The sequence below is a fragment of the Oryzias melastigma genome, linkage group LG6 (assembly GCF_002922805.2).
Source record: "Oryzias melastigma strain HK-1 linkage group LG6, ASM292280v2, whole genome shotgun sequence".
Lineage (NCBI taxonomy): Eukaryota > Metazoa > Chordata > Actinopteri > Beloniformes > Adrianichthyidae > Oryzias > Oryzias melastigma.
In genome coordinates this window covers 29,437,469-29,458,399 of record NC_050517.1, presented here as the reverse complement: position 1 = coordinate 29,458,399, position 20,931 = coordinate 29,437,469, and the positions used below count along the sequence as shown (strand labels likewise).

Genomic DNA, 20,931 nt, shown 5'->3' with positions numbered 1-20,931 from the left:
CTTGTCATTTCTATGCAGATGACATCAAACTCTATTTCTCATTCACTGAAAACAATTATCACAAGTTATCTTCTCTGTTTGATTGGTGAGTATCAAAGTCTAGTTGCTTGACAATCACCTACTTCTCAACTCTCCTGATGCTACAATTCCCACAATCAAAACATACCTCACTTCTGTCTAGTGTTAGGAACCGTGGCGTCTGGTTTGACAATTCAATGTCTTTTGAACGTCATTTGAAAAAGCTTGTGAAAAATTGATATTATTTGAGGAATGTTGCTATATTAAAATCAATGTTATCTAAATCCGACCTTGAGCTGATAATACGCTTTTATTTCATCGCGCTTAAATTACTGTCATTTTCTTTTTTCCTGTCTTAATCTATGAAACGCCAAAATTCTGCTCCAAGACTTTTATCCAGACCCAATAAACGTACATGTCACCCCTCTCCTTTCATCCTTACGTCAGCTTCCTATTAGTTTTAGAATAGATTTTAAGATTTTAACATTAGTTTTTAGAACTTTGTATGGACAGACCTCAAGATTCTGACCTTCTAAGCCTTACACTCCTACTCGTTCCTCAAGATCTGAACCTTTGAAGCGTTTCAAAAACTCGTCTTAAAACCAGAGGTCATCTTGCATTTCAGACAGTTGCCCCAAAACTCTGGAACGCTCTCCTGTTGTCACTGCGTCAGATTGACTCTGTTGAGTGTTTTAAAGGTGAACTGAAGACGTTTCTTTTTAGTAAAGCTTTTAGCCGATATTTTCTTTAAGGCTGGGAATCGAATAAAAATATTTAACTAATAAATTGCAAACTTGGAAAAAAATAATTGTAATTAATCGCGATTGTTTTTTTTTTCACAGTGTTTCCTCACCACTTATTACATGTGAATAATCACAATATGAAATCACACATATTTAGACCGTTTATTTTTAATTAGTTCTATTGAGTAAAAGAAATGATCAGATTAAACAAACTTTTGTGTTGTGATTATTCACGATTAGTCCCAATGTTTAACCAGGTACATTTTATATGACAATATGTGGCTCTTGTTTTTATTTTATTTTATTTTAGAACAATAAACAAATGAAAAGAAACAATTCAAATTGTCCCACAATCTTTTGAACAGAAACAGAGAGAAAAAATTTCCTTCATTTTTATCTTCTGAAATGTTTAAATTTATCAAATGACCATCGTATGAGGAGGATAATACCTGACAAACTGTTTTAACGCACGCTGTGGAAGCCTGAACCACCGAAAGACTGTTTTTTCACGATGTGTTATCATGTGCGTTAATAAATATTAACACATTATTTCTTTTTGATTAATTGCGTGCGTTAACGCGTTTAACTTCACAGCTCTAATTTTAGTTGCTGTCTGCCATCAATATTTTATCTTTTTCGTGTATTTTTTTAATATGTATCGTTATTGATTTGTCTTTTATTTAAGCTTTTGTGAAACACTTTGTGAGTTGCCTTGTGTGAAAAATGCTATATAAATAAAGACTTACATTCAAAATTTTCTGCATTTTATGTTTCAACCCCCATAAAGAAATTAGTGCAGCTTCTTGTTGTCCACTTAAAACACGGTAACACAGACGGTTGGGTTGAGCTTCAGTACGCTGCTCAGTGCTTCTACTTTTCATGATCCAGAGTTTTTGGAGGGAATGCTTTTTTCCAGTTCTCTGATGGAGCCTCAGAAGGCTCAAATGAACTCAGTTCTCCTCAGAAGCAGCTCAATGAAAATCCTGTTATCAAATTCTGAAGGACAGCAGTTTTACCGGGATTCTGTCTCCCCCTGGTGGCGTCACGGCAGAATGCAGCGCTCACTTTGAAGTCCTGTGAAAGTCATTTGAGTGGAATTCTAACATCAAACTTCCAGTTTAAAGGAATCCCTGAACAGAAGAAGACACTGAACATTCCTGCTCCTCTAAGGACGAATGTTTTCCTCCAATCAGCCGCTCTGCTCTCTGCTAACGTGTGTGACGAGGCCACCGCCGCCATCAGGAACGTTTCTAAGCCTTAGTTCCAGAGTTAGGATGAGAACACAAGAAACAGGCGCTCACACGTGTCTGCTTCACATCCAGTTTATTGTTAAAAGGTTTGGTTCATCAGCTGCTCGTCTTCTTTTAAATTAAAGGCAAACATTTACAGCTTCATCTTTAAAACATGCAGCAGTGTAAACATCAGATCTACGCAGATAAAAGTCCAACAACCACAGGCAGCAAACCGACAACCAAAACAGTATCTTCATCTAGAAATCAGAGTTAAATTAGTGATTATTATTGCGTCACATTCAGCTGCTAAAGGCGTGAAACAATAAATAAATAGACGGACTGACGGCTGAACTCCAGAAGCTCCTCCCACTGCCGTTCCTAAAAGTAACTTCAGAAGAAGCGGTTGTGCTGGACCCCCCGGGACCTGGGCTTCAACCCCCCCACGGAGTGCACAGCAGTGATGAACGTTACGATGTGCCGACTACTGAAATGACCTCGGCGCGACCTCCGTCTGACTGGAGCAGCAGAATCCAGCAGCGGCGGATCACCAGGACGTCAGCCGAGCTGCAGCTCAGGAGGAGGAGCTCCGCGTTAGTGAGCAAACCTTGACTTGATCCCAGACTGAAACGTTCCTGCTCGGTTCGCCCTCCGTTACATGAGTTTGTCACTAAGGCACCTGAAAAGAACGACTTTGATCGGCGCGACACCTGGACTGCAGGCTGGCGTTGCCTAAAGAGACCGCACACAAGCATTTTATTCTGAAAATCCAATTAGCTTTACATCCTCCTGACCCCCCCACTGATTCTGTACAAGCCTAAAGTAAGAGATCCTTCGGGAGCGGCTGCAGCTGCGGCTGCGCCTCGTGCACGCCCGGCCCGTCACTTGCTGGCTTTGGCGTCCAGGTTGAAGAGGGCCAGGATGTCCAGCATGGCCTGCCGGATGTTGGAGCCGAAACGGTGAGAGTCCTGAAAGGCAGGAGTCGGACGTGAGCGCACCGGGGCGGAGCAGACCTGTTGAGGAGCGGCACACTCACCGTCTCTGGACTCGAGCGTTTGCTGGAGATGTGGAAGTTGATGAGCTCCTCCCCCACGATGATGTAGGAGACGCCGTAACCGTCGTCAGCGACCTGCAAGCAAAGACAGACGCTGCGTCAGCGTGACTACTCACTTCACTCGCCTTTACTCACTTCCCCGTGGACGTACTGGACCGAAGCCTCCGCCCGCAGACACGTATTCAGGGTGTCTGACCAGATCGAACAGCTCCACCTGCTGCAGCGGCGTCTGACTGGTGGAGAGCCTCCACGGCTCGGACAGCACCTGCAGGACGACAGGTTCCTTAAAGACTCTGGACACGCCCCGCGTCTCCACAAACCTCAGCAGCCTCACCTCCTTCAGGAAGGAGGAGTCTTCTCCCAGGTACTTGGAAACCACGTAGAGACAGAAGAGATGGCGGTCGATGCCGTGTCCCGTCATGGCCAAGCGGTACAAGTTCTGGTGTTTCTCTGCAGCCACTTTGAGCAGGCGGAGGCGCTCCTCCCTCTGCGGCGAGGAGCAGAGTCAGACACGGCGGAAACGACGGCGGTCAAACGCGAGGATGGCGCTCACCGTCTCATCGCGGGTCATGGAGCGGACGAAGTCGCAGGTCTCCACCGTGCAGGAGCGCACGGTTTCCGTTCGGCCCTCCCGGAACAGGCGGGTCATGGAGGCCTCGTAGGTCAGGCAGAACTTCCCTTTGTCCTGTTGGTGGAGGAGCAGAGTTTAACCTGAACGCCGCGGCTGGCGCAGAAACCTCGCCGTCGGCGGGACTTACTCGAAAATGGGCCAGCTGCAGGGCGATCTGGATGAAGGCGTCCGGGCTGGTGCGGCACTTCTTGATCAGCCCCTTCCCAAATTCCTCAAAGGGGATGATGTGACAGTCCACGTCGTCCGCCAGAGCCCGCGCCACGGTCAGCGAGCGCTCGATGACGTCCTGGCACTGAACATAAGCAAACGTAATGCTTCCCACTGAACCCAAACCCGTCTGGACCCGGCCCGAACGGGCAGCCTGGAAGCAGATTTTACCTCGGTGGAGATGTCCCACTGCAGCCTCTGGGGGCCGGGCAGGGTGGGGTGGGGCTTCCCTCTGCAGTGGCCGTCATCGGCGTACCCCAGCTTGACCGGGTCCATGGACAGAACGTGCTGCAACACAACAGAACTAGGTTTTCTTCAACCCCACAGGCGGAGCAGCTCCACCCACAGGTCAGCAACCGAATCCGAATTCTCCTCCCTACCCCTCCAGTCGACGGGGCGTTTGAAGAGGAGGCTGAAAGAGTTTCTTTTAAGTGCTAACCCGTGCATCCCTTCATGGATGGTGTTTCGCATCAACTATTAAAATAATAATTTATGGCAGCTGTGGTAACCTCAGAATTTAAAGATACCATTTCTCTCCAACTCTCTGTTTTGGGGTAGGGAAGGAAGAATTCGGATTTGGAGGATAAGTTTTCACCTACCTCCCACAGGTGACCGACGATGGGGGCGTCGGCCCACGAGTGCTCCGCGTTCAGCCCCATGGTGCCGTTCTTGAAGATGATGAGGTTGAAGGACTTATCGAACCACCTGAGGACAGAGTTCAGCTTCAGGAACAAACAGGAGCATCGAGGTTCCATCAGAGCAGTGAGGAGTGTCTGCACCACCTGTCATGGCACTTCCCGTGCAGCAGCGACTTGGCGTAGCTGTCCAGAGACTTGACTTTGTTGTCCAGGTCGTAGCGCTGCTCGGTGTCGTCCAGGGTCACGACAAAGGCCGCCTTCTCCACGGCCTCCAGGGACTGCTTGTTTTTCCCACGGCTGAAGTAGGTTTCACGACACGTGGCCCAGGGCGTCCTGAGACAGACGGGAGACAGGAGGTCAGCATACCACACCCCCACCGTCAGCTCTGGCGTTTGCGCTGAGGCCCCCACCTCTCCCCCGCGGTCAGCGCCGCCAGCTTCTCCTCCCCCGGCAGCGGCTCGGACTCGTCTGCCAGGATCCTCTCCATCTGCTGCTCGATCTCCCGCGGCAGCAGCAGCCGCCCGTCGTAGAACATCCACACCTTGAAGTAGCGCCCCTTGTGGTAGACCACGATGTGTTTGCTCTCGTTCATATGCTGCAGGGTGTCTGCGGGACAAAGACGAAGACGGGAAACAGGGATGCAAACCCAGGAAAGGACGAGCAGTCCTTCACCTAAAGAGGTTCGGTTCTGAGCTCCTGAGCACCAGCCGTCTCTGAAGGACTGAACTGGTTTCCAATTTTCAGACGAGGTGATGACAGGAGCTCTGAGGTTCTAGGACTAGAGGAGGGGGAGTGGGACATGCAGGGGTTACGGAGAAGGAATGATTGATGGGAGGACGGGGAACTGAGGCGGTGCTGGTTTGAGCATCCCCGGGGTTTGGACTCAAACTAGCAGCGACCCGGTTCTGAGGATAGACAGCAGAAGGAAAGGAACACACCGACCTCCCAGAACAAACGGCTGCGTCTTCACCTGAAGCTCAGCAGTTCCTGCTTTACGGTGAGGTTAGTCCGTCCCACATGCCGAGTCCTCATCGACTGAGAAGCTAACTGCTCGATTAAGGCCTCAGATCAACTAAAAAACACTTTCTCAGCAATGAGACCAAATTTGAAGGAGATGGAATAAAATGGATAACGCCGCATCTATTGTATCTGTTCTGTATTGTTTTTATTAAAAACCTGTTAGTGCTCCTGAAAGTCATGTCTGAACTGTTTGTTCTTCCTGATCTGGAACCGGTTTTCTGTGTAACGAAGCCTAGAAAATGTTTGAGTTCGACTTCGATCAACTGTGAAGTGAGATCCATTGACTGTATCCGAGAACTGGACTGAGTGTGACGCCCCCCTAATCAGAAAATGGTTAATTCCAGCATCAACCGAATTAAATTAATTCATCCCCATTTCTTCCTGATACCAACGACACCATGTTGGAGCCAGAGTGAGTTGTCTGAGGTAACGTTTCTATGGCGACCACATTATCCAATCAGGGCTGATTGGCTGGGCTCACGGATCTGCATGTGGACCGAATGCTGGAGCGGTCTGGCTACGGCAGAGGACTCACATTGGCTACAGATGACTGCAGTCCGGCTGCAGCCACAGGCTCTACTGGCGACCTTGTGACCTCCGACCTCACGTAGGTTCACAAGATAACCTGACATTTTTATTCTGAATTAAAGTCAAACACTTCTTTTTCCGCGTGAATTGTTTTCATACAATGGGTAAGCATGGAACTTGTATTAATACTTTTATCTTATGGTGTTACGACCCCTGGTCGTGTGTGTTTTGTGTGTGCAAAAATCAACAAAACCGCAGAGGGTGGACCAGACTGGATGCAGTGAGAGCCTGGGGAGAGCTTGTTAGGCCATGCCCCTACCACTTAAAAGCAGGTTACATTAAATCTGGGCAACACTTTATAATAACATTCCTTTACAAGCTTTATTAACACATTAACAAACCTTAATAATGTGCTTACAGGTTATAGTAAGACATTTATTAGCACAATAAGCCGGATACGTTTTGCTAACATACTTTGGATGTGGGGGCCAGCAGGCTCCGCCTACTTTAACTGAGACATAATTGGTCCGTTTATAATTTGAACTAAATAAAAAATATCCTGGGGAAAAAAAAAAAAAAAAAAGAGGATCATCAAGAAGATGTTAAAAAGAATGATTATTCTGACCAATAGAACAACTGAGTAACAGCTATTTATTTATTTTATTTACATTATAGAAGTCTATGGGATTTAGGAGGTACTTCCTGTTTGGAACGCCAGGGGGGCGGGATCATTCAGTCCAGTTCTCATATAGAGACAATTGATACACCTCTGACAAAATTGTTGGAGCATTATTGGTAGATTTATGCTTTAACATAAAAACGTGAGTCCTGTTTCATATTTTATGTTCCAAATGAAACATATTAACTGTTATTATCAATAAAGTTTAATTATGTGTCATATTCTCTTTCCAAAAGCTGATTATTGCAGGTAAAAGAGAAACAATTCTCTAGAAAAACTTCCCATCAACCCTTCTGACCAGTCACCTGCCTCTTTGCCCCTCTAGGCATTCTGGGTAGTGCAGTCATAAAGTTTTCTGACTGTTTTATAGCCCACAAACATAATAATGTGCCGTCAGTCTTGAAGCACGGTGGCAGAGGAATGATGATAAGGACCTGCTTTTGGCTCTCAGACACTGCTGTCTTTTCTATGGCAGCCCGTTAAGGACCCAGCTCCCCTTCTGAGGGTGGGGGGTGATGAGCATAACCCCCCCATCTTTCCTTTGGTCATTTCGTTGGTGAAAGAGTCAAACGCAGAGAGCAGGTTTCTGTCATCGTTTCTACACTCAGCTGTATGACGTGTTCATTATATATTTACCCCCCCCCCATGCATTCTAGTGTTTGTGCATCCGTCAGCACACATGCAGTGCTGCGACGCTCTCTGAGGCAGAGGAACAGGAGCAGCAGGTGGAGGCAGCGCTGCTGAGGACTCTACCTGTTTCTACACCTGGAACACGCGTGGTGTTGAACACGCGCTCGTACTGGGCTGAGCACATGGGAATAGTGTGCAGCAGCATGAGCTGAAAAGCAAAAGGGGAGAGTCAAACACAGAGATGACAAAGCACTTCTCGAAAACCCCAGAGAGCAGCAGCCCCCCCACCCGGACGGCCTATCACAGATGAGGTGGGATGAGGGTCGGAGGGGAGGAAGACGAGGAACGAGGAGTAGGAGCCTGTGGACCGCCGGCTCGGCGCGCCAGCAGAGCCCCAAAGCCAGCGCCGCCTGTCATTAGTCTTGTTTTTGGCGCCCGGCGCCGCCTTGGGGCTTCGCTGCTGCTGCCGAGCGCAGAAGTCGGGGTTTCCGGCAGGGCGGAGGGCCCTCCTCTTACCTGTCTCCACGCCAGGGACGCGGGTGGTGTTAAACATTCGCTCCCACTGAGCGGAGCACAGAGGAACCTTGTTCGCCAGCAAGTAAATCTAACGCAGCGTCCGGCACAAAACAGAGACAACCGCATGTGAGTAACAGGGCAAGCTCATGCATCACAGGTGACTGCAGGCTGCAGCTCTGACACACGCTCACACGTCATGCAGGCGGAGGACAGACGCAGGGGGAGGAGTCGACACCAAGCACAAAAACACTTCAGTCAAACAGCAGAAGAGAAACTTCAGACAATGTGCTCAGCACGCCACGCCATTAGAGGACACCTCCGTGAGGAGGAGGAGCAGGAAGTCCCGCCACTCACAGGTTTGATCTGCGCTCTGTCAAGCCTCCTCCTGTACAGCATGATGGCGTGAATGGCGTTCCCCGCCCGCGCCGCCTGGATGGAGGTCGGGAACACGTACAGGAAATCCTGTGGGGGAGAAATCATGTCATCGAGGGGGCGGAGCCTTTGGTCCGGGACCGCCTCACAGAGAGACAAAAAAACCCGTCAAGTTTAAAAAAAAAAAGAGTTCGTGGAGTTTCTCACTTCCTTTGGGAATTTTCACAATAAAAGCTGCAAATAAAGTGGCTTTAATCCTTTGGAATCCAGGCCCTAAAATTCAGTTTTTGTCAACTTTTCATCCCAAAATAAAATAATGATCTTTTTCCCCGTTGTTGGATATCTGATAGCAGACGCCTCCATTCAGCTCAGAACAATCAAAATGTACAAAGATGATGAGTTTAGTTCCTACGGCGTATGCCGTCACAGCATCCATGATCAAAAGCAGCAAGGAACTCTGGGTAATTAACCTCAGCTGGGGATGTTCAAACTTACCATGGCGTAGTAATTGCTGTTGACCATGATGGGTCCTCGACCTCTCAAGTAAATATACTCCTCCCACCAGTCACTCACCTGTGTCAGGGGGAGAAAAACAGTAAGGGGGCGGGGCCTCAAAAACAGAAATGATGATTCTTCTTCAGAAACCAACTTACATAGTTTGACGCCCACCAGGACTTCAGTTTGAGGTACCACTGCAGCCGTGGGCCCAGATTCTTCTCAAAGTCTTCAGCCAAACCTTTCATCCTGTCAAACTGCTCGTCATCCATCAGCGGCCGCACTGACTCCAGGTACTGCAGGCAGAGAGCCGGGGTCAGAGCAGCACCTTTCACCGACACCTCATTACGCAGAACGCCTGCCGCTCCAGAACCCACAATTACAGAACTCAGAGCCATTTTACCACGAGTGTCGGGACAGAAATACCAAAACAGATGCAGAAAAACGGAGCAGTGACACAAACATTTACATCTGCTCAGAGTCAACAGAAGCTTTAGGCCTCAGGAAACAGAATATTCTTCAGATCAAAACCATGAGAAAAGACAGTTGAGAAAAAGGGGGCTTACCCTCCTGCAGGTATCCTTGACTTGGGGGACAGGCAGGCGTGGCAGAGAGTTCTGGAAACTGTAGAGCATCGGCTTCCTGCCAGAGAAGATCTTCACAAGCAGCTGAGCGGAGAACAAAGAGCAGAGAAGAACCGTTTGATTTCATCAAAGAACTCACCAAAGGTTCTCCAAACCCTCCCTAAAGGCTCTCATAACGCTCTCCAAACATTCACCAAACGCTGTCCAAATGCTTTATAAAACACCGACAAAACACTCTGCAAATGCTGTAAAAATACTCTCATAACACTCTTCAAACACTCCATAACTGCTGTTCAAAGTAAAAACAAAATTCTCTCCAAACATTCCTCCAAACGTTCTCCAAATGCTCCCAAAACAACACTATCCAAACACTCCCTAAAAAGTGTCCAAACATTCACTAAATACTGTCCAAAAGCTCTTCAAACAATCACCAGTGTCCAAAAATTCACCAAACACCCCCCAAACACTTCCCAAATGTTCTCTAAACGTTTTCAAACATTTACCAAACACTCTTCAAACGCCTTATCTTAACCAAATGATCCCGAAACAGTCTCCAAACATTTACATGTACATTTACATTTGGCCAAACGCTGTCCAAACATTTACCAAACGCTCTCTAAATGCTCTCCTGTAACGCTCCAAAAACGCTCTCCAAACCCTCCCGAAACCCTCCCAAAACTCTCTCTAAATAGTTTCCATTTACCAAATGCTGTCCCTTAACATGCTTCCCAAGCGTTCACTAAACGCTTTTAAAACATTTACCGAACGCTCTACCTTAACAATCCCCAAATGCTCTCCAAATGTTCCCCAAACCCTCTCCAAACACTCCCCAACTCTCTCCAAATGCTCACTAAATGCTTCCCAAAGTTCTTCAGACCTTTGTCAAACTCTTGCCAAAACTCTCATTAAATACTTGCTGGCTCATTTCATATTATACTTTCACATTATTCCTTTTTCCGGTTTTTGAAAGGTAGCCCAGTTTTGTTCTTTAATGGCCCCTTTTAAGACACTCATCAGTTCTTTTCTGACACTTTTTTTGGAGCTTGGATTAGGAGCAGTCAGTTTAAGTTGATGAGTCTGCTGGTCTGATTCTGAAAACAATGGTCTCCTTAGTTTCTCGGTCTGAACCAGGTGAGACACCAGGTCTGGTTTTGGATCTGGCATGTTTCTGTTGTTTAAGACCTGATTAGAACCAGATAGCTTATTAACTAGCAGCCCATCAAACCTGAAGCTCTTCATAATTACGTTCAGATAAAAACTTGTTTTCCTCTGATTTGGCTTCAGGAGGAGGAAGAGGCTCACCAGCCACAGCTTTGTAGACCAGGACATGGTACCATGGCGGGCCTGCATCCAACCATGCCACGACAGCAGAGACTTCAACACGTTCCTCATGATCATGATGATGGTGACCCACACGCCTGTGCCGACCAGAACACCCCCCACTATCTTCTGGCTGTCTGTCGACATGTATTTGCTGCAGAAAGAGAGAGAGAGACGTTCAATGCACGATGGGAAAATCAGTAGAAGGAAGTGAAGGAGAAACACTGCATGACCTGCGGTTCTCCAGTGACTGAGAGTGGAGAGTTCCTTAGTTTGCAACCATTGACTGTAAATGAGAACCGGACTGAGTGACTCCTCCCCCTGGTGTTCCAAACAGGAAGTGGCTTCAAGAAGCCAAAATCCCATAGATTTCTATTTGCCGGCGTCCATAATAGGAAAAAATAGCGACAGAATCAACTTCATTTGGTTGGAGCCGGAATAAACTATTTTCTGAGGATGACGTCACCTGGTCCAATTTTCTCAGCTGTTCCCTTTAGGTGGCACCACAGACAACCCCCTCTTTGTGTTTGCCCTCTCTGTCCCAACCCTCTGCACATGGAAACACTGAAGGGCGCCCCCATGTGGATGCAGGAGCTCACTGCACCTGGTGGTTTCCCATCCAAGACTAAACCTGGTCTCCAGGATGGAAATCTGACCTGAAACCGGGCTGGACCCTTCCTGCTGTGAAACCTGGAGACACGCTCCACTCACGTTACAGGAAGCATTTAGTATGAACTTCAGCGCCCCCTACCTGATGGGGACGTAATGTCCCAGCCGGGCCATCAGCCCCAGAGAAGGATCCAGCTGCTTGAACTTGTTGTAGGACATGTAGGAGACCACCACCACCATGAACCCACCTGGGCTGCCGGGATACACGCCGGTCATCACGCCATTCTGTGGAGACAGCAGGCATGAACCCCCACTAAGAGGAAGCCCCCCCGAGAGGTCATGTGACCTAAACTTTCTTCAAACAAAATGGTCGTTGGTGAAATTCCCGCTTCTCAAACTCTTCTCACCTTAAAGCGGACGAACCTCTTCTTCCAGGAATGCAGGCCGGACAGGTAGACCTGCCGCAAAGCCTCATGGGACAGCTGGAGGTCGATGCCATCGGGGGTGACGGTGAACTGAAAGGCCACCGCCTGGTGGGCTTCTGCCATGGTGGCTTTACTGAGGGGGGGTCACTGAGAGAAAGAGAGGAAAAAAATCAAGATGATGAGAGGAAACGCCAAACAAGATCCTCAACAGCTTCAGAAATCCTGAGACGACCCGACAGAACGAATCACTTCAACTGTAGAAAAGGAATCCTTTTGATTCCCAAACTAGAGAGGAGGAGGGACAGTTCTCCACAAAACGCTCGGAGGATCGGATCCAGAAAGACTTCGACAGATATGTAGGAAGACGAACCAGGAGAACCCGTACGGTTGCATTCATATAACGACGTGAAGAGCTGCTGGTTCTGAGTCTGGATCGATTCAATTCCAATTTTTTCTATTCTTTTGATTCTTCAATTCAATTCAATTTTGAGTTTACACATTTATACGTATTTTTTTTAAATACATAATAATCTACTAAATGTTTTAAATATATTTATATTAATCTGATACAGTTCACATACTGTAAAATGTATTAGTGAAATAATGAAATTGTTAATATCATACAGTGTTACATAGTTTCTCAAAAGGACAAGGTCTAACAAAATGTTCAGATCATTAACACAGAAAATATTAGAAAATATTGCCTTTAAATATTTACCAAAATTCATGCCTGTGAGTTTATAAAGATGTTCATTTAGTAAGAAATGTATGTTTAGGTCAACTGAGCGTTAGCATTAGCCGTCCTGCGGGAAATTTCATTATACGTTAGCATCAAGCTAGCAGACTTTAGCTTTGTCAGCTGAATCAATTTCGATTTTTATGAATCGATTATTGATCTGTTAAGCTTATATCGATTCAAATGGATTCATTAAGTTTATCAATCCGGCCCTTGTAAGGTCATTCCTATAACGCAGACCTTCCACACCAGGACAAAATCATTAAGATTTCCATAGATAGGCTCACATTTCTCCCTATAAACCGAACAGAAGTTTTCTGCTCTGATTGGTTTAAATTAAGACCCTCATGTCTATAAAATCCATGAAGGTGCGAATTAGATCTGGTCTGAGTGTTCCAGCTCCAGAACTCAAACCTCAAGTGTGGCGTCAGGAGGACATGGACCAAAGGAGGCTTTTCTCTTTAGCTTCAAACTCTTCCATCTTCTCTAGCACTTGAAGCAGTGAAGGAAGAATTCGTTGAACGAACTCGTATCCTTCATGGAGAATCTTGAGAACATCCCTCATTCTGATGGACAGCGGAGCGCCTTTAGCAAGAGGAGATCATCACTTGGACTGTAGACTAGAGGTCAACCGGTACCGATATTGATATCGGTAATGATATTGGGTATTTCAAAACATATCGGCATCTGAATTATTTTTAATCCGACAGTCCGATATAGAACCGGTTGTTAGGCTTGGAGACACAGTTGCACTTGCGTCTTCAGCAAAGAGATTTTTTTTACGTTTTCAAGAAGAAAAAAAAAACAAAAAACAATGGTCCGTGCACCTTTAGTGGCTATTTATTTGCTTTTTTACGTTTTTGAAATAAACAGTTAATATTGGAGACTTGTTGTAGTTTGTATAAATATAACATTTAATGCCAATATGATAACTTTAACAGCGAACGAATATTGGCCTAAATATTGGCTATCGGCCGCCCAGACTTAAGAATATCGGTATCGTATCACCCTTGAAAGAAACCATATTGGTCAATCTCTACTGTAGGCTTCGTCATCCTTTTCCCTCCTGATTTTCAATCTTCACACTGTTTGTTTTGTCTGTTAGCTGAGCGTGTACTCTGCTGCTGCTGCTGCACTCACATTTCCCAGGCTGGGATCAATAAAGTATCTTTATCTTATCTGTGGTCATGTGACGTGTTTTTAGGTACATTCATTATCATTTACTCTGGTTTTAATACTCGTTTTAATGGTCTATCCTTGTTTGTAATGGCTGACAAACGGCAATTTCGCTGCAAATTAATTTATCTTTTTTTTATTTCATTGACTGATGCAGTTTTTATTGTTTAGTCATAAATATTATTAGGTAAATAAAGGTTCTAATAATACCAATGACAAATGAAGCACTATTTATCCATCTGGTGTTAAACCTGCAGTTCAGGTGAGCAGGAAGTGCAGTCAGAGTGCAACAGGAAGAAAAGTTTCATCAGTGAAGAGCATTCCTATGTTAGAGATCTCCACAATGTTTAGACATCTTATTCTTTCTGTTTTAGTGCAGCGCCCCCATCTGTACATAAACACGTGAATTATTACACGAATCAATGGGTTTTTATCTGATTATTTGATAGATGATGAATTTTTTTACCCCCCCAGATTGATGTCAAAGTAAAACACCGAATGTGACCCCCCAGGCTGTTAAAAACCGTCTTTTCGTGGTTCTTTCTGAACTGGTTAGACGTGTGTGACTGACAGAACCTCCTCTGGTTTCACACCAACCTGCTCGTCCTTCTGCAGGAGATGACGAGCAGGTAAACTTATCCAGCAGGTGAGAAGCTGACTCCGCCTCCTTTGACAGCATCAACTGCTGCCAGCTCTTCACACCTTTCGAAATCGCCAGTCTTTCTTCAGACTGGAAGCAGATGTGGTCAGGAGTTTACCTCCGAGCCGAAAGTCTTCCTCTAAGAGGAAGAGCGGAGCGACTCTGGAAACCTGTCCACTTTTTTTGTTTAGTTTGAATAAATAGATGAGAATAACTGTAAGAATGTTGACACTGGTACGAAATGATGACCCCAATGACATTGTCCGATTCGAACACTAGGAATAAGATTAATGATTATCTCAGGATTAGACCAACGGAAAAACTGCAGATCTCTTTGTAGGAAAGACAAAAATCAGTAAGAAATCTTTAAAAGTTCAAGCGTTGGTTGGTTAGCGTTCAAGCGTTGGTTGGTTAATGTTCAGGTCAATGACGTGCGGTAAGGTTCACAGCTGGTGAGGCATTGACGTCTGTCAAATTTACCAACATATTAACTCTACAGAACACCATTTGATTGACAGCAGTTAAAGTGTGTTATTTTAATTTCATTTCAGTATTTTTCTAATGTTTAACAAATGTAGGATTGAAATAAAATCCCCAAGATTGTTATTACTGACTTACTTTTACTTATGAATGAAGTCTCTGTCTCAGTAAAGATCACTACCAATGACGTGTCTAAATATATTCTTGAGTTTAGGGGTTTAAAAACCAAATCCTCCATTTATAAATTGAGTCTAAACAACATTAAAACATAACTTGACTGCTGTACTTGACTTGCTGCCGCTAATTCTATTATTCTTTAGCCGTGGTGTCAAATTCTCTAGGCTCACCAGCGCCCTCTGCTTGTGGCATGTGTACTGCGGTGCGGCAGGCGGCCTGTCTGCCACACCTAGTGTGTTTTTCAAGCGTATTTTTAGCGGATAATAAGACCAAATGACTCACAAACTGGCATCAATGTAATCAGACAGATGGCGAGAGATAAGCAAATTAGATCATTTTAAAAGAAAGCGTATTTTATGATGATGAAAGACCGAAACAATATAGCGCATTCGTCAGCTCCAGCTACAATCAGTGTGTGAGAGGGTGGTGAGGCCATCGCTACAGCTGCCTCACCAGCGCTCTTTGGTGAATTTGAACAGGAGACTCGTAAATTTGCTGCTTTTTTTACATAAGAAATGTTGAAAACCCACAAAGAAAAAGGTAATCTAAAAAAATAACCATTTATTTTTATTTTTAATTTTAAAAAGTATATTCATTTTATGAAATTTATGCATTTTTAAGCTATATTTCACTGGTGAGGCTCCGCCTTACCCGCCTCCCCTGACTGCACGTCACTGGTTCAGGTGTTGGTCGAATAATGTTAAGGTGTAAATCGGTTAACCTTTAGGTGTAGACTAGTTAACGTTCAGGTGTTGGTCGGTTAACATTCAGGCGTTTTCGGTTAGGGTTCAGGCGTTGGTTGGTTAGGGTTCAGGCGTTGGTCGGAAAAAGTTCAGGTGTAAATCGGTTAACGTTTAGGTGTAGGTCTGTTGACGTTCAGGTGTTGGTCGGTTAACGTTCAGGTGTTGGCCGAAAAAAGTTCAGGTGTTGGTCGGTTAACGTCCAGGTGTGGGTCAGTTAACGTTCAGGTGTGGGTCAGTTAACGTTCAGGTGTTGGTCGGTTAACGTCCAGGTGTTGGTCAGTTAACGTTCAGGTGTGGGTCAGTTAACGTTCAGGTGTTGGTCGGTTAACGTCCAGGTGTTGGTCAGTTAACGTCCAGGTGTTGGTCGGTTAACGTCCAGGTGTTGGTCGGTTAACGTCCAGGTGTTGGTCGGTTAACGTCCAGGTGTTGGTCGGTTAACGTCCAGGTGTTGGTCAGTTAACGTTCAGGTGTTGGTCCGTTAACGTTCAGGTGTTGGTCGGTTAACGTTTAACTGTAGACTGGTTAACGTTCAGATGTAGGTCGACTAAGGTCCAGGTGTTGGTCGGGTAACGTTCCGGTGTTGGTTGGGTAACGTTCCGGTGTTGGTCGGTTAACGTTCAGGTGTAGGCTAGTTTGTATTCAGGGTTACTCTGCCCCAACAGCCCCGCCTACAACTCAGAAGTGAATTTCTATTGAACTCCTGCTGCTCTGCAGAAACTATGTCCTAAAAACGACAGGTTTTTAGATTTGAGCTAATACAGCATCAACCCAAAAAACCCCACTGGGAACGCTTTGGAAAGAAATGAGAAGAGAATTGGAGGCGTGGCTTTAAGGCCCAAGGTGCTTTATGGATGAAGTCTCATCCACACAGGTCAACCTGTAACCTGGGGGGGGGCTGTTCCATGTTTTGCTCAAGGACACTGTGTCACACTGGTAAGTGAAGCGAGACCCGAACCTGCAATCTTTTGATCAGAGGTCGAACTCTGCACCTCAGCCTCCCTGATGTTTGAGCTCATTTACTGTGTTTTTTTTTTGGATGATTAGTGTAGTTCAGAACCGGTTCTGATCCACAGTGATCAGAATCTTCAGTTCGGTTTCACTGCAGATTTATTTCATTTCAGTCACTTCTCCTCCAGAATATTTTCTAGAAACATTTGATCAACAAAGCTGCTGTTTTTACAGCAAACAAACATTTCTAAAGAAGCTTCGATTGAGCGACAATCCACCCAACCTGGCAACCCTGGAGCGGCGTCGACAGTCAGGCCCCGCCTCCTACATCACATGACCCACCCCTCGCTGCAGAAAGTAGGGGAAAGGTCGCAGCTTGGAGCTGCAAACATCTCAGACCTTCATGCGCCCTAAACCACCTTCAGGGTGAGACCGGGGGCAGAACTGTCATGATGCTGCCCATGGGGGCATCATGGAGGGGGGGCGGTGGCCCCTCCATGAAGACAGACCGAGTTCTATTAGCCAGAACCGGGTCAGAACTCAGGAGAACTACGACGCTCCGGTGAGATTCTGAGGACAGCGTGTCCTGTCTGCCGGCTCCACTGACCTTCAGACAGGTGACACCTGACCGCCGAACACCTGAGCGCCGCGAGCCGCTGCCGTTATACAACGCAGGGCACGCGCACGATAAGACAACCCCGCACGCGCATCATAATAATAAAAGCACGATCCAAATGACGACATCAAAGCGGATGGAAGCCGCTCCGCTGACCTTCATCTGGTGACCGAGGACTGATTATGATCATATATTTATGGTCTATGGGAGGGACGACACGGAGGACCCGCACTGACCCGCACCGGTCCTCCATGTCCCGCACTGACCCGGACCGGTCCTCCATGTCCCACACTGACCCTCCATGTCCCGCACTCACCATCTCTCTGAGACCGTGTGAAGGCTCGTAGGAACCGGGCTGGACCCTGGCGGTCTCGGATGGTTCCGGTTCTCTGTATCGGACCACCGGAGCGCGGGGGGGTTGGGGGCTGACAGACACCTAGCTGGCGGATGGTCGCGAGGACACACCGACACGTTTGACACGGTTTTCTACCGTCAAAAGAGGCTGTTTGTTGCCCCCTGCGCGCGCGCGTGGAGGGGGGTGGGGGGCACGCACACCGACAGTGTCCTGAAGAAGCGGGAACACTCACCGGAGCCTCTGTCGGTCTTCACGGGGGGAGCCGCGGCCGCCTCTGCGCTTAGAAACCTGCTAACGTCCGGCCGCATGAATGAAGCGCAGACAGCAGCACTTCCCCTTCAGCTGCGTCACGCGCATGCGCAACGCGGCTCTCCGCAGACAGCGCCCCCTAACGTCCGAGGCGCAGATGGACCAAAACGTCCGCTGGTGACGTAGTTGAAGGACACACAGGTCCACAATTTTATTAATCTAAAACCATTTTTAATAAATATTGGATGGAATTTGGACAATTCTACATCTTTTTTTAAAAAAATATAGAAACAGTTTTGCCTCTTTTTTTTATTCGTGTGAGAAATAAAAAACTTTCTGGTTTGATTTTTCAGCACTGGTTAACTTGTAATAGTATTTACTGCCCTTTTAAATTTCCAAACTATTAGATTTGGTCTGCCAACAGAAAACAAACAAACAAACAAAAAAAAACAGAATTTGGTATTTATACTTTAAAAATATTTGCAAAATTGCATATATACATAAATGTCATTTTTTAAGGTCCCCCCAGTTTTTGTTGAATTTAAAATTAAAAATACTTTTGTGGAAGACTATTTTAAAAGTATGTAAAATGGCCAAAGTCCATGTCTTAATTGAATTTTTAAAACGAATTTCTGAAATATGTAATTTATACATTTATTTTTATGAGAAACTGTGGGCTATATAATAGCTGTTCTTTTAAATAAAATATACATACTCATATATTTTACTCTTGTACAACATTATGTAATGTTATTTATTTCTTTTTCTTCTTATTCTGATTTGAGATCTTGTTTATGTATGCTGCTTCGTTCTGAGACATTTATATTCAATAATAATTGTATTTTTGAGATAATAATAATAGTGCATTTTATTTGAAAACACCTCAAGGACACTGTACAAGTAAAATAGGAAATAAAAATAAAATAATAATAAATGAGATATTCATGCTGTATTGTTGAAATACTTAGTCAATAAAAAATAAAATAAAAAAATGTATTATTATTATTATTATTACTGTTATTATTATTGTCACTTTTGCTTCCATCTTGATCAATTATTCAGAATAATTGTGTATGTTTGAGTTGTCTTTTGTTCTGTTTTTTACAAATGTTCAATAAAATATGATAATAAAAAACATGAGATCTTTACAGCTCAGTTATTAGTATAAACATTTTACAACATTTTAAAAAATCCTCCCACAAACACAGTGTAGGAAAGAGCAGAACGTCTCCCTGAAACATAGAAATTGAAGGTTTCCAGCCACTGAAAAAACCCGGATTGGACAAGTAAGTTTCTAGATTGGAGATCGTCTCCTTAAGATGCTCCAAATGCCAGAGATACGATTCTGTTGCAGCAACATGTGAAGCTGAGGGTGACGGAGACGAGGAGAAAAGATTGTTGGTGGTTTATGGGATCAAACACGGATCAAGTTTAACACTAAACAGCCGCAGTGGAACGTATGTTTTGGCTATTTTTGCCTCTTTTTTTAAGCTTTTTGAAGTTTTTTTTTAGCCACATGCTAGCTATTTTGGATAACTTAAGTTTTATTTATTTAGTTGGTTAGTTAGTCTATTGTTTTTTTTAGGATAATTTGGCATTTAGCTAATGTTTTAGCTGCTATCATCTTCAGAATAAACTGGACCAATGGTTCAATACTGGGACCTATTGAGTAAATAATCAGGTGGAGGTTGGAATGTAGATGACCTGGATGATTGTGCAAAGACTTTGAGCGGAACTACTCAGATCTGGAAGAAGCAGAGAGCGGATTGGTGGATGAAGGAATGCAGTCATAGTGTTAGAGCGACAAATCACTGACATGAAATAACTCTTTTTAGAACCTCATCAAACAATTGTTAGGAGAACTGTGAAGCCGAGAGGGATTCCTGTAGAGATGTGAACACACGTGGTTAAAAGGATGAACTGATGGTGACACGTCTGCAGATTCCCAAAGCAACAGAGGTGATATAAGAGGGAAGATGGAGAAGAAATGTTAAAGAAACATGATCAGACACTGAGAGTTGATGGGGAATCTACTATTTATAAAAACAGAGCTGCACTGTGTCCAAGAAAGTTCTCAAATCTTCAAATTCTCTTCAAAATCGCAGACAGTTCCCACCGGTGACCAGAGGGGGAGCCAAAGCTCGTTACATTATAGTGAGTCTGTCCTATGAGAAAGTTAGCACACACATCGTACAGAGACAGGAAGTTGGGTAGTAAGTACAAAATAAAAAACCGGGGGGATTTTCAAAATAAAAGAACCATATTTATGGCGAGTTCCTAGCTTCCTCACTATAGGTCTGAAACTAAATTAATCTGTTTAATGTCATAGTTTCTGATTAAAATTGCCTTCTTTAATTTCTCTCTCATTCAGTTTCTCATTTTTTTGTATTCAAATCGTTGAAATCGTAACAGAATCATGTATTTAGAGGACAAGAGCAAAAGAGAGTTTAGCTGGATTTGAACATAGAACAAGAGTCACTTTGGGTTCAGATGTCAACACCAGGAAAATGTGTTTAAACCCAAAATGCAGGAACCTGGGCTTCAGTGGTAGAAACTTAAACATTTAATAAATAAACTAAAATTGGACAAAAACTAATTGAGAAATAAAGAGAGGAAACACAGATGATCTGACTATAGAACTGAAAACCACTGATAATTACATTAAATATTAATAATTTCAGCATTCTGATGATGAAAGTTGTTGGATCTGTGTTTAAAATAATACAATGTATATTAAACTTGATTCATTCTGTTGCATTAATGCCAAAACAAAGAGCTTCCAGTGTTTTAATGGATGTTTTCCAAGTCTTTGACAATTTTGTTGACATAAAAATGACACTTGTACCACCTTTACCAACACAGATCATGCTTAGTAGTTATTTCCTAATTTATGTATATATATTTAAATTTTCATTAATTTCTATATTATTTAAAGCACAAAAAACCAAAAACGTTTTCGATGCCCTTCTCCAACTTTGAGCCCCTGCCCCTCAAAAATCCTGTGCACGTCCCTGCAAGGACGGATGCTTGGCATGATTTGATCAGTCATTTCATTTCTTCATCAGGTTGTAACTTGAACATTTTGAAAGACCAGCTCTTTGCCTGCAGCCATG

General features: G+C 44.7%; 1 protein-coding gene across 3 annotated transcripts; it reads right to left on the bottom strand.

Moving 5' to 3' along the window:
• Window positions 1–2,067: 2,067 nt before the first annotated feature.
• Window positions 2,068–17,956, bottom strand: cpt1ab (carnitine palmitoyltransferase 1Ab (liver)). 3 transcript variants are annotated; one of them, XM_024281738.1, is made up of 19 exons: window positions 17,802–17,956; window positions 11,681–11,845; window positions 11,416–11,558; window positions 10,647–10,818; window positions 9,327–9,428; window positions 8,919–9,056; window positions 8,761–8,838; window positions 8,248–8,355; window positions 7,894–7,981; window positions 4,931–5,126; window positions 4,665–4,853; window positions 4,482–4,587; window positions 4,054–4,170; window positions 3,803–3,967; window positions 3,598–3,729; window positions 3,379–3,531; window positions 3,196–3,309; window positions 3,027–3,119; window positions 2,068–2,958 (listed from the first exon to the last, which is right to left on the bottom strand). In XM_024281738.1, exons 2-19 carry the CDS (start codon window positions 11,819–11,821, stop codon window positions 2,872–2,874), a joined length of 2,322 nt encoding a protein of 773 aa, XP_024137506.1. In that variant the 5' UTR covers window positions 11,822–11,845; window positions 17,802–17,956; the 3' UTR covers window positions 2,068–2,871. The 3 variants fall into 3 exon arrangements, with proteins under 3 accessions (XP_024137506.1, XP_024137508.1, XP_024137507.1); XM_024281740.1 differs by lacking the exon at window positions 7,894–7,981 and adding an exon at window positions 7,501–7,585; XM_024281739.2 differs by lacking the exon at window positions 17,802–17,956 and adding an exon at window positions 17,531–17,679.
• Window positions 17,957–20,931: the final 2,975 nt, after the last annotated feature.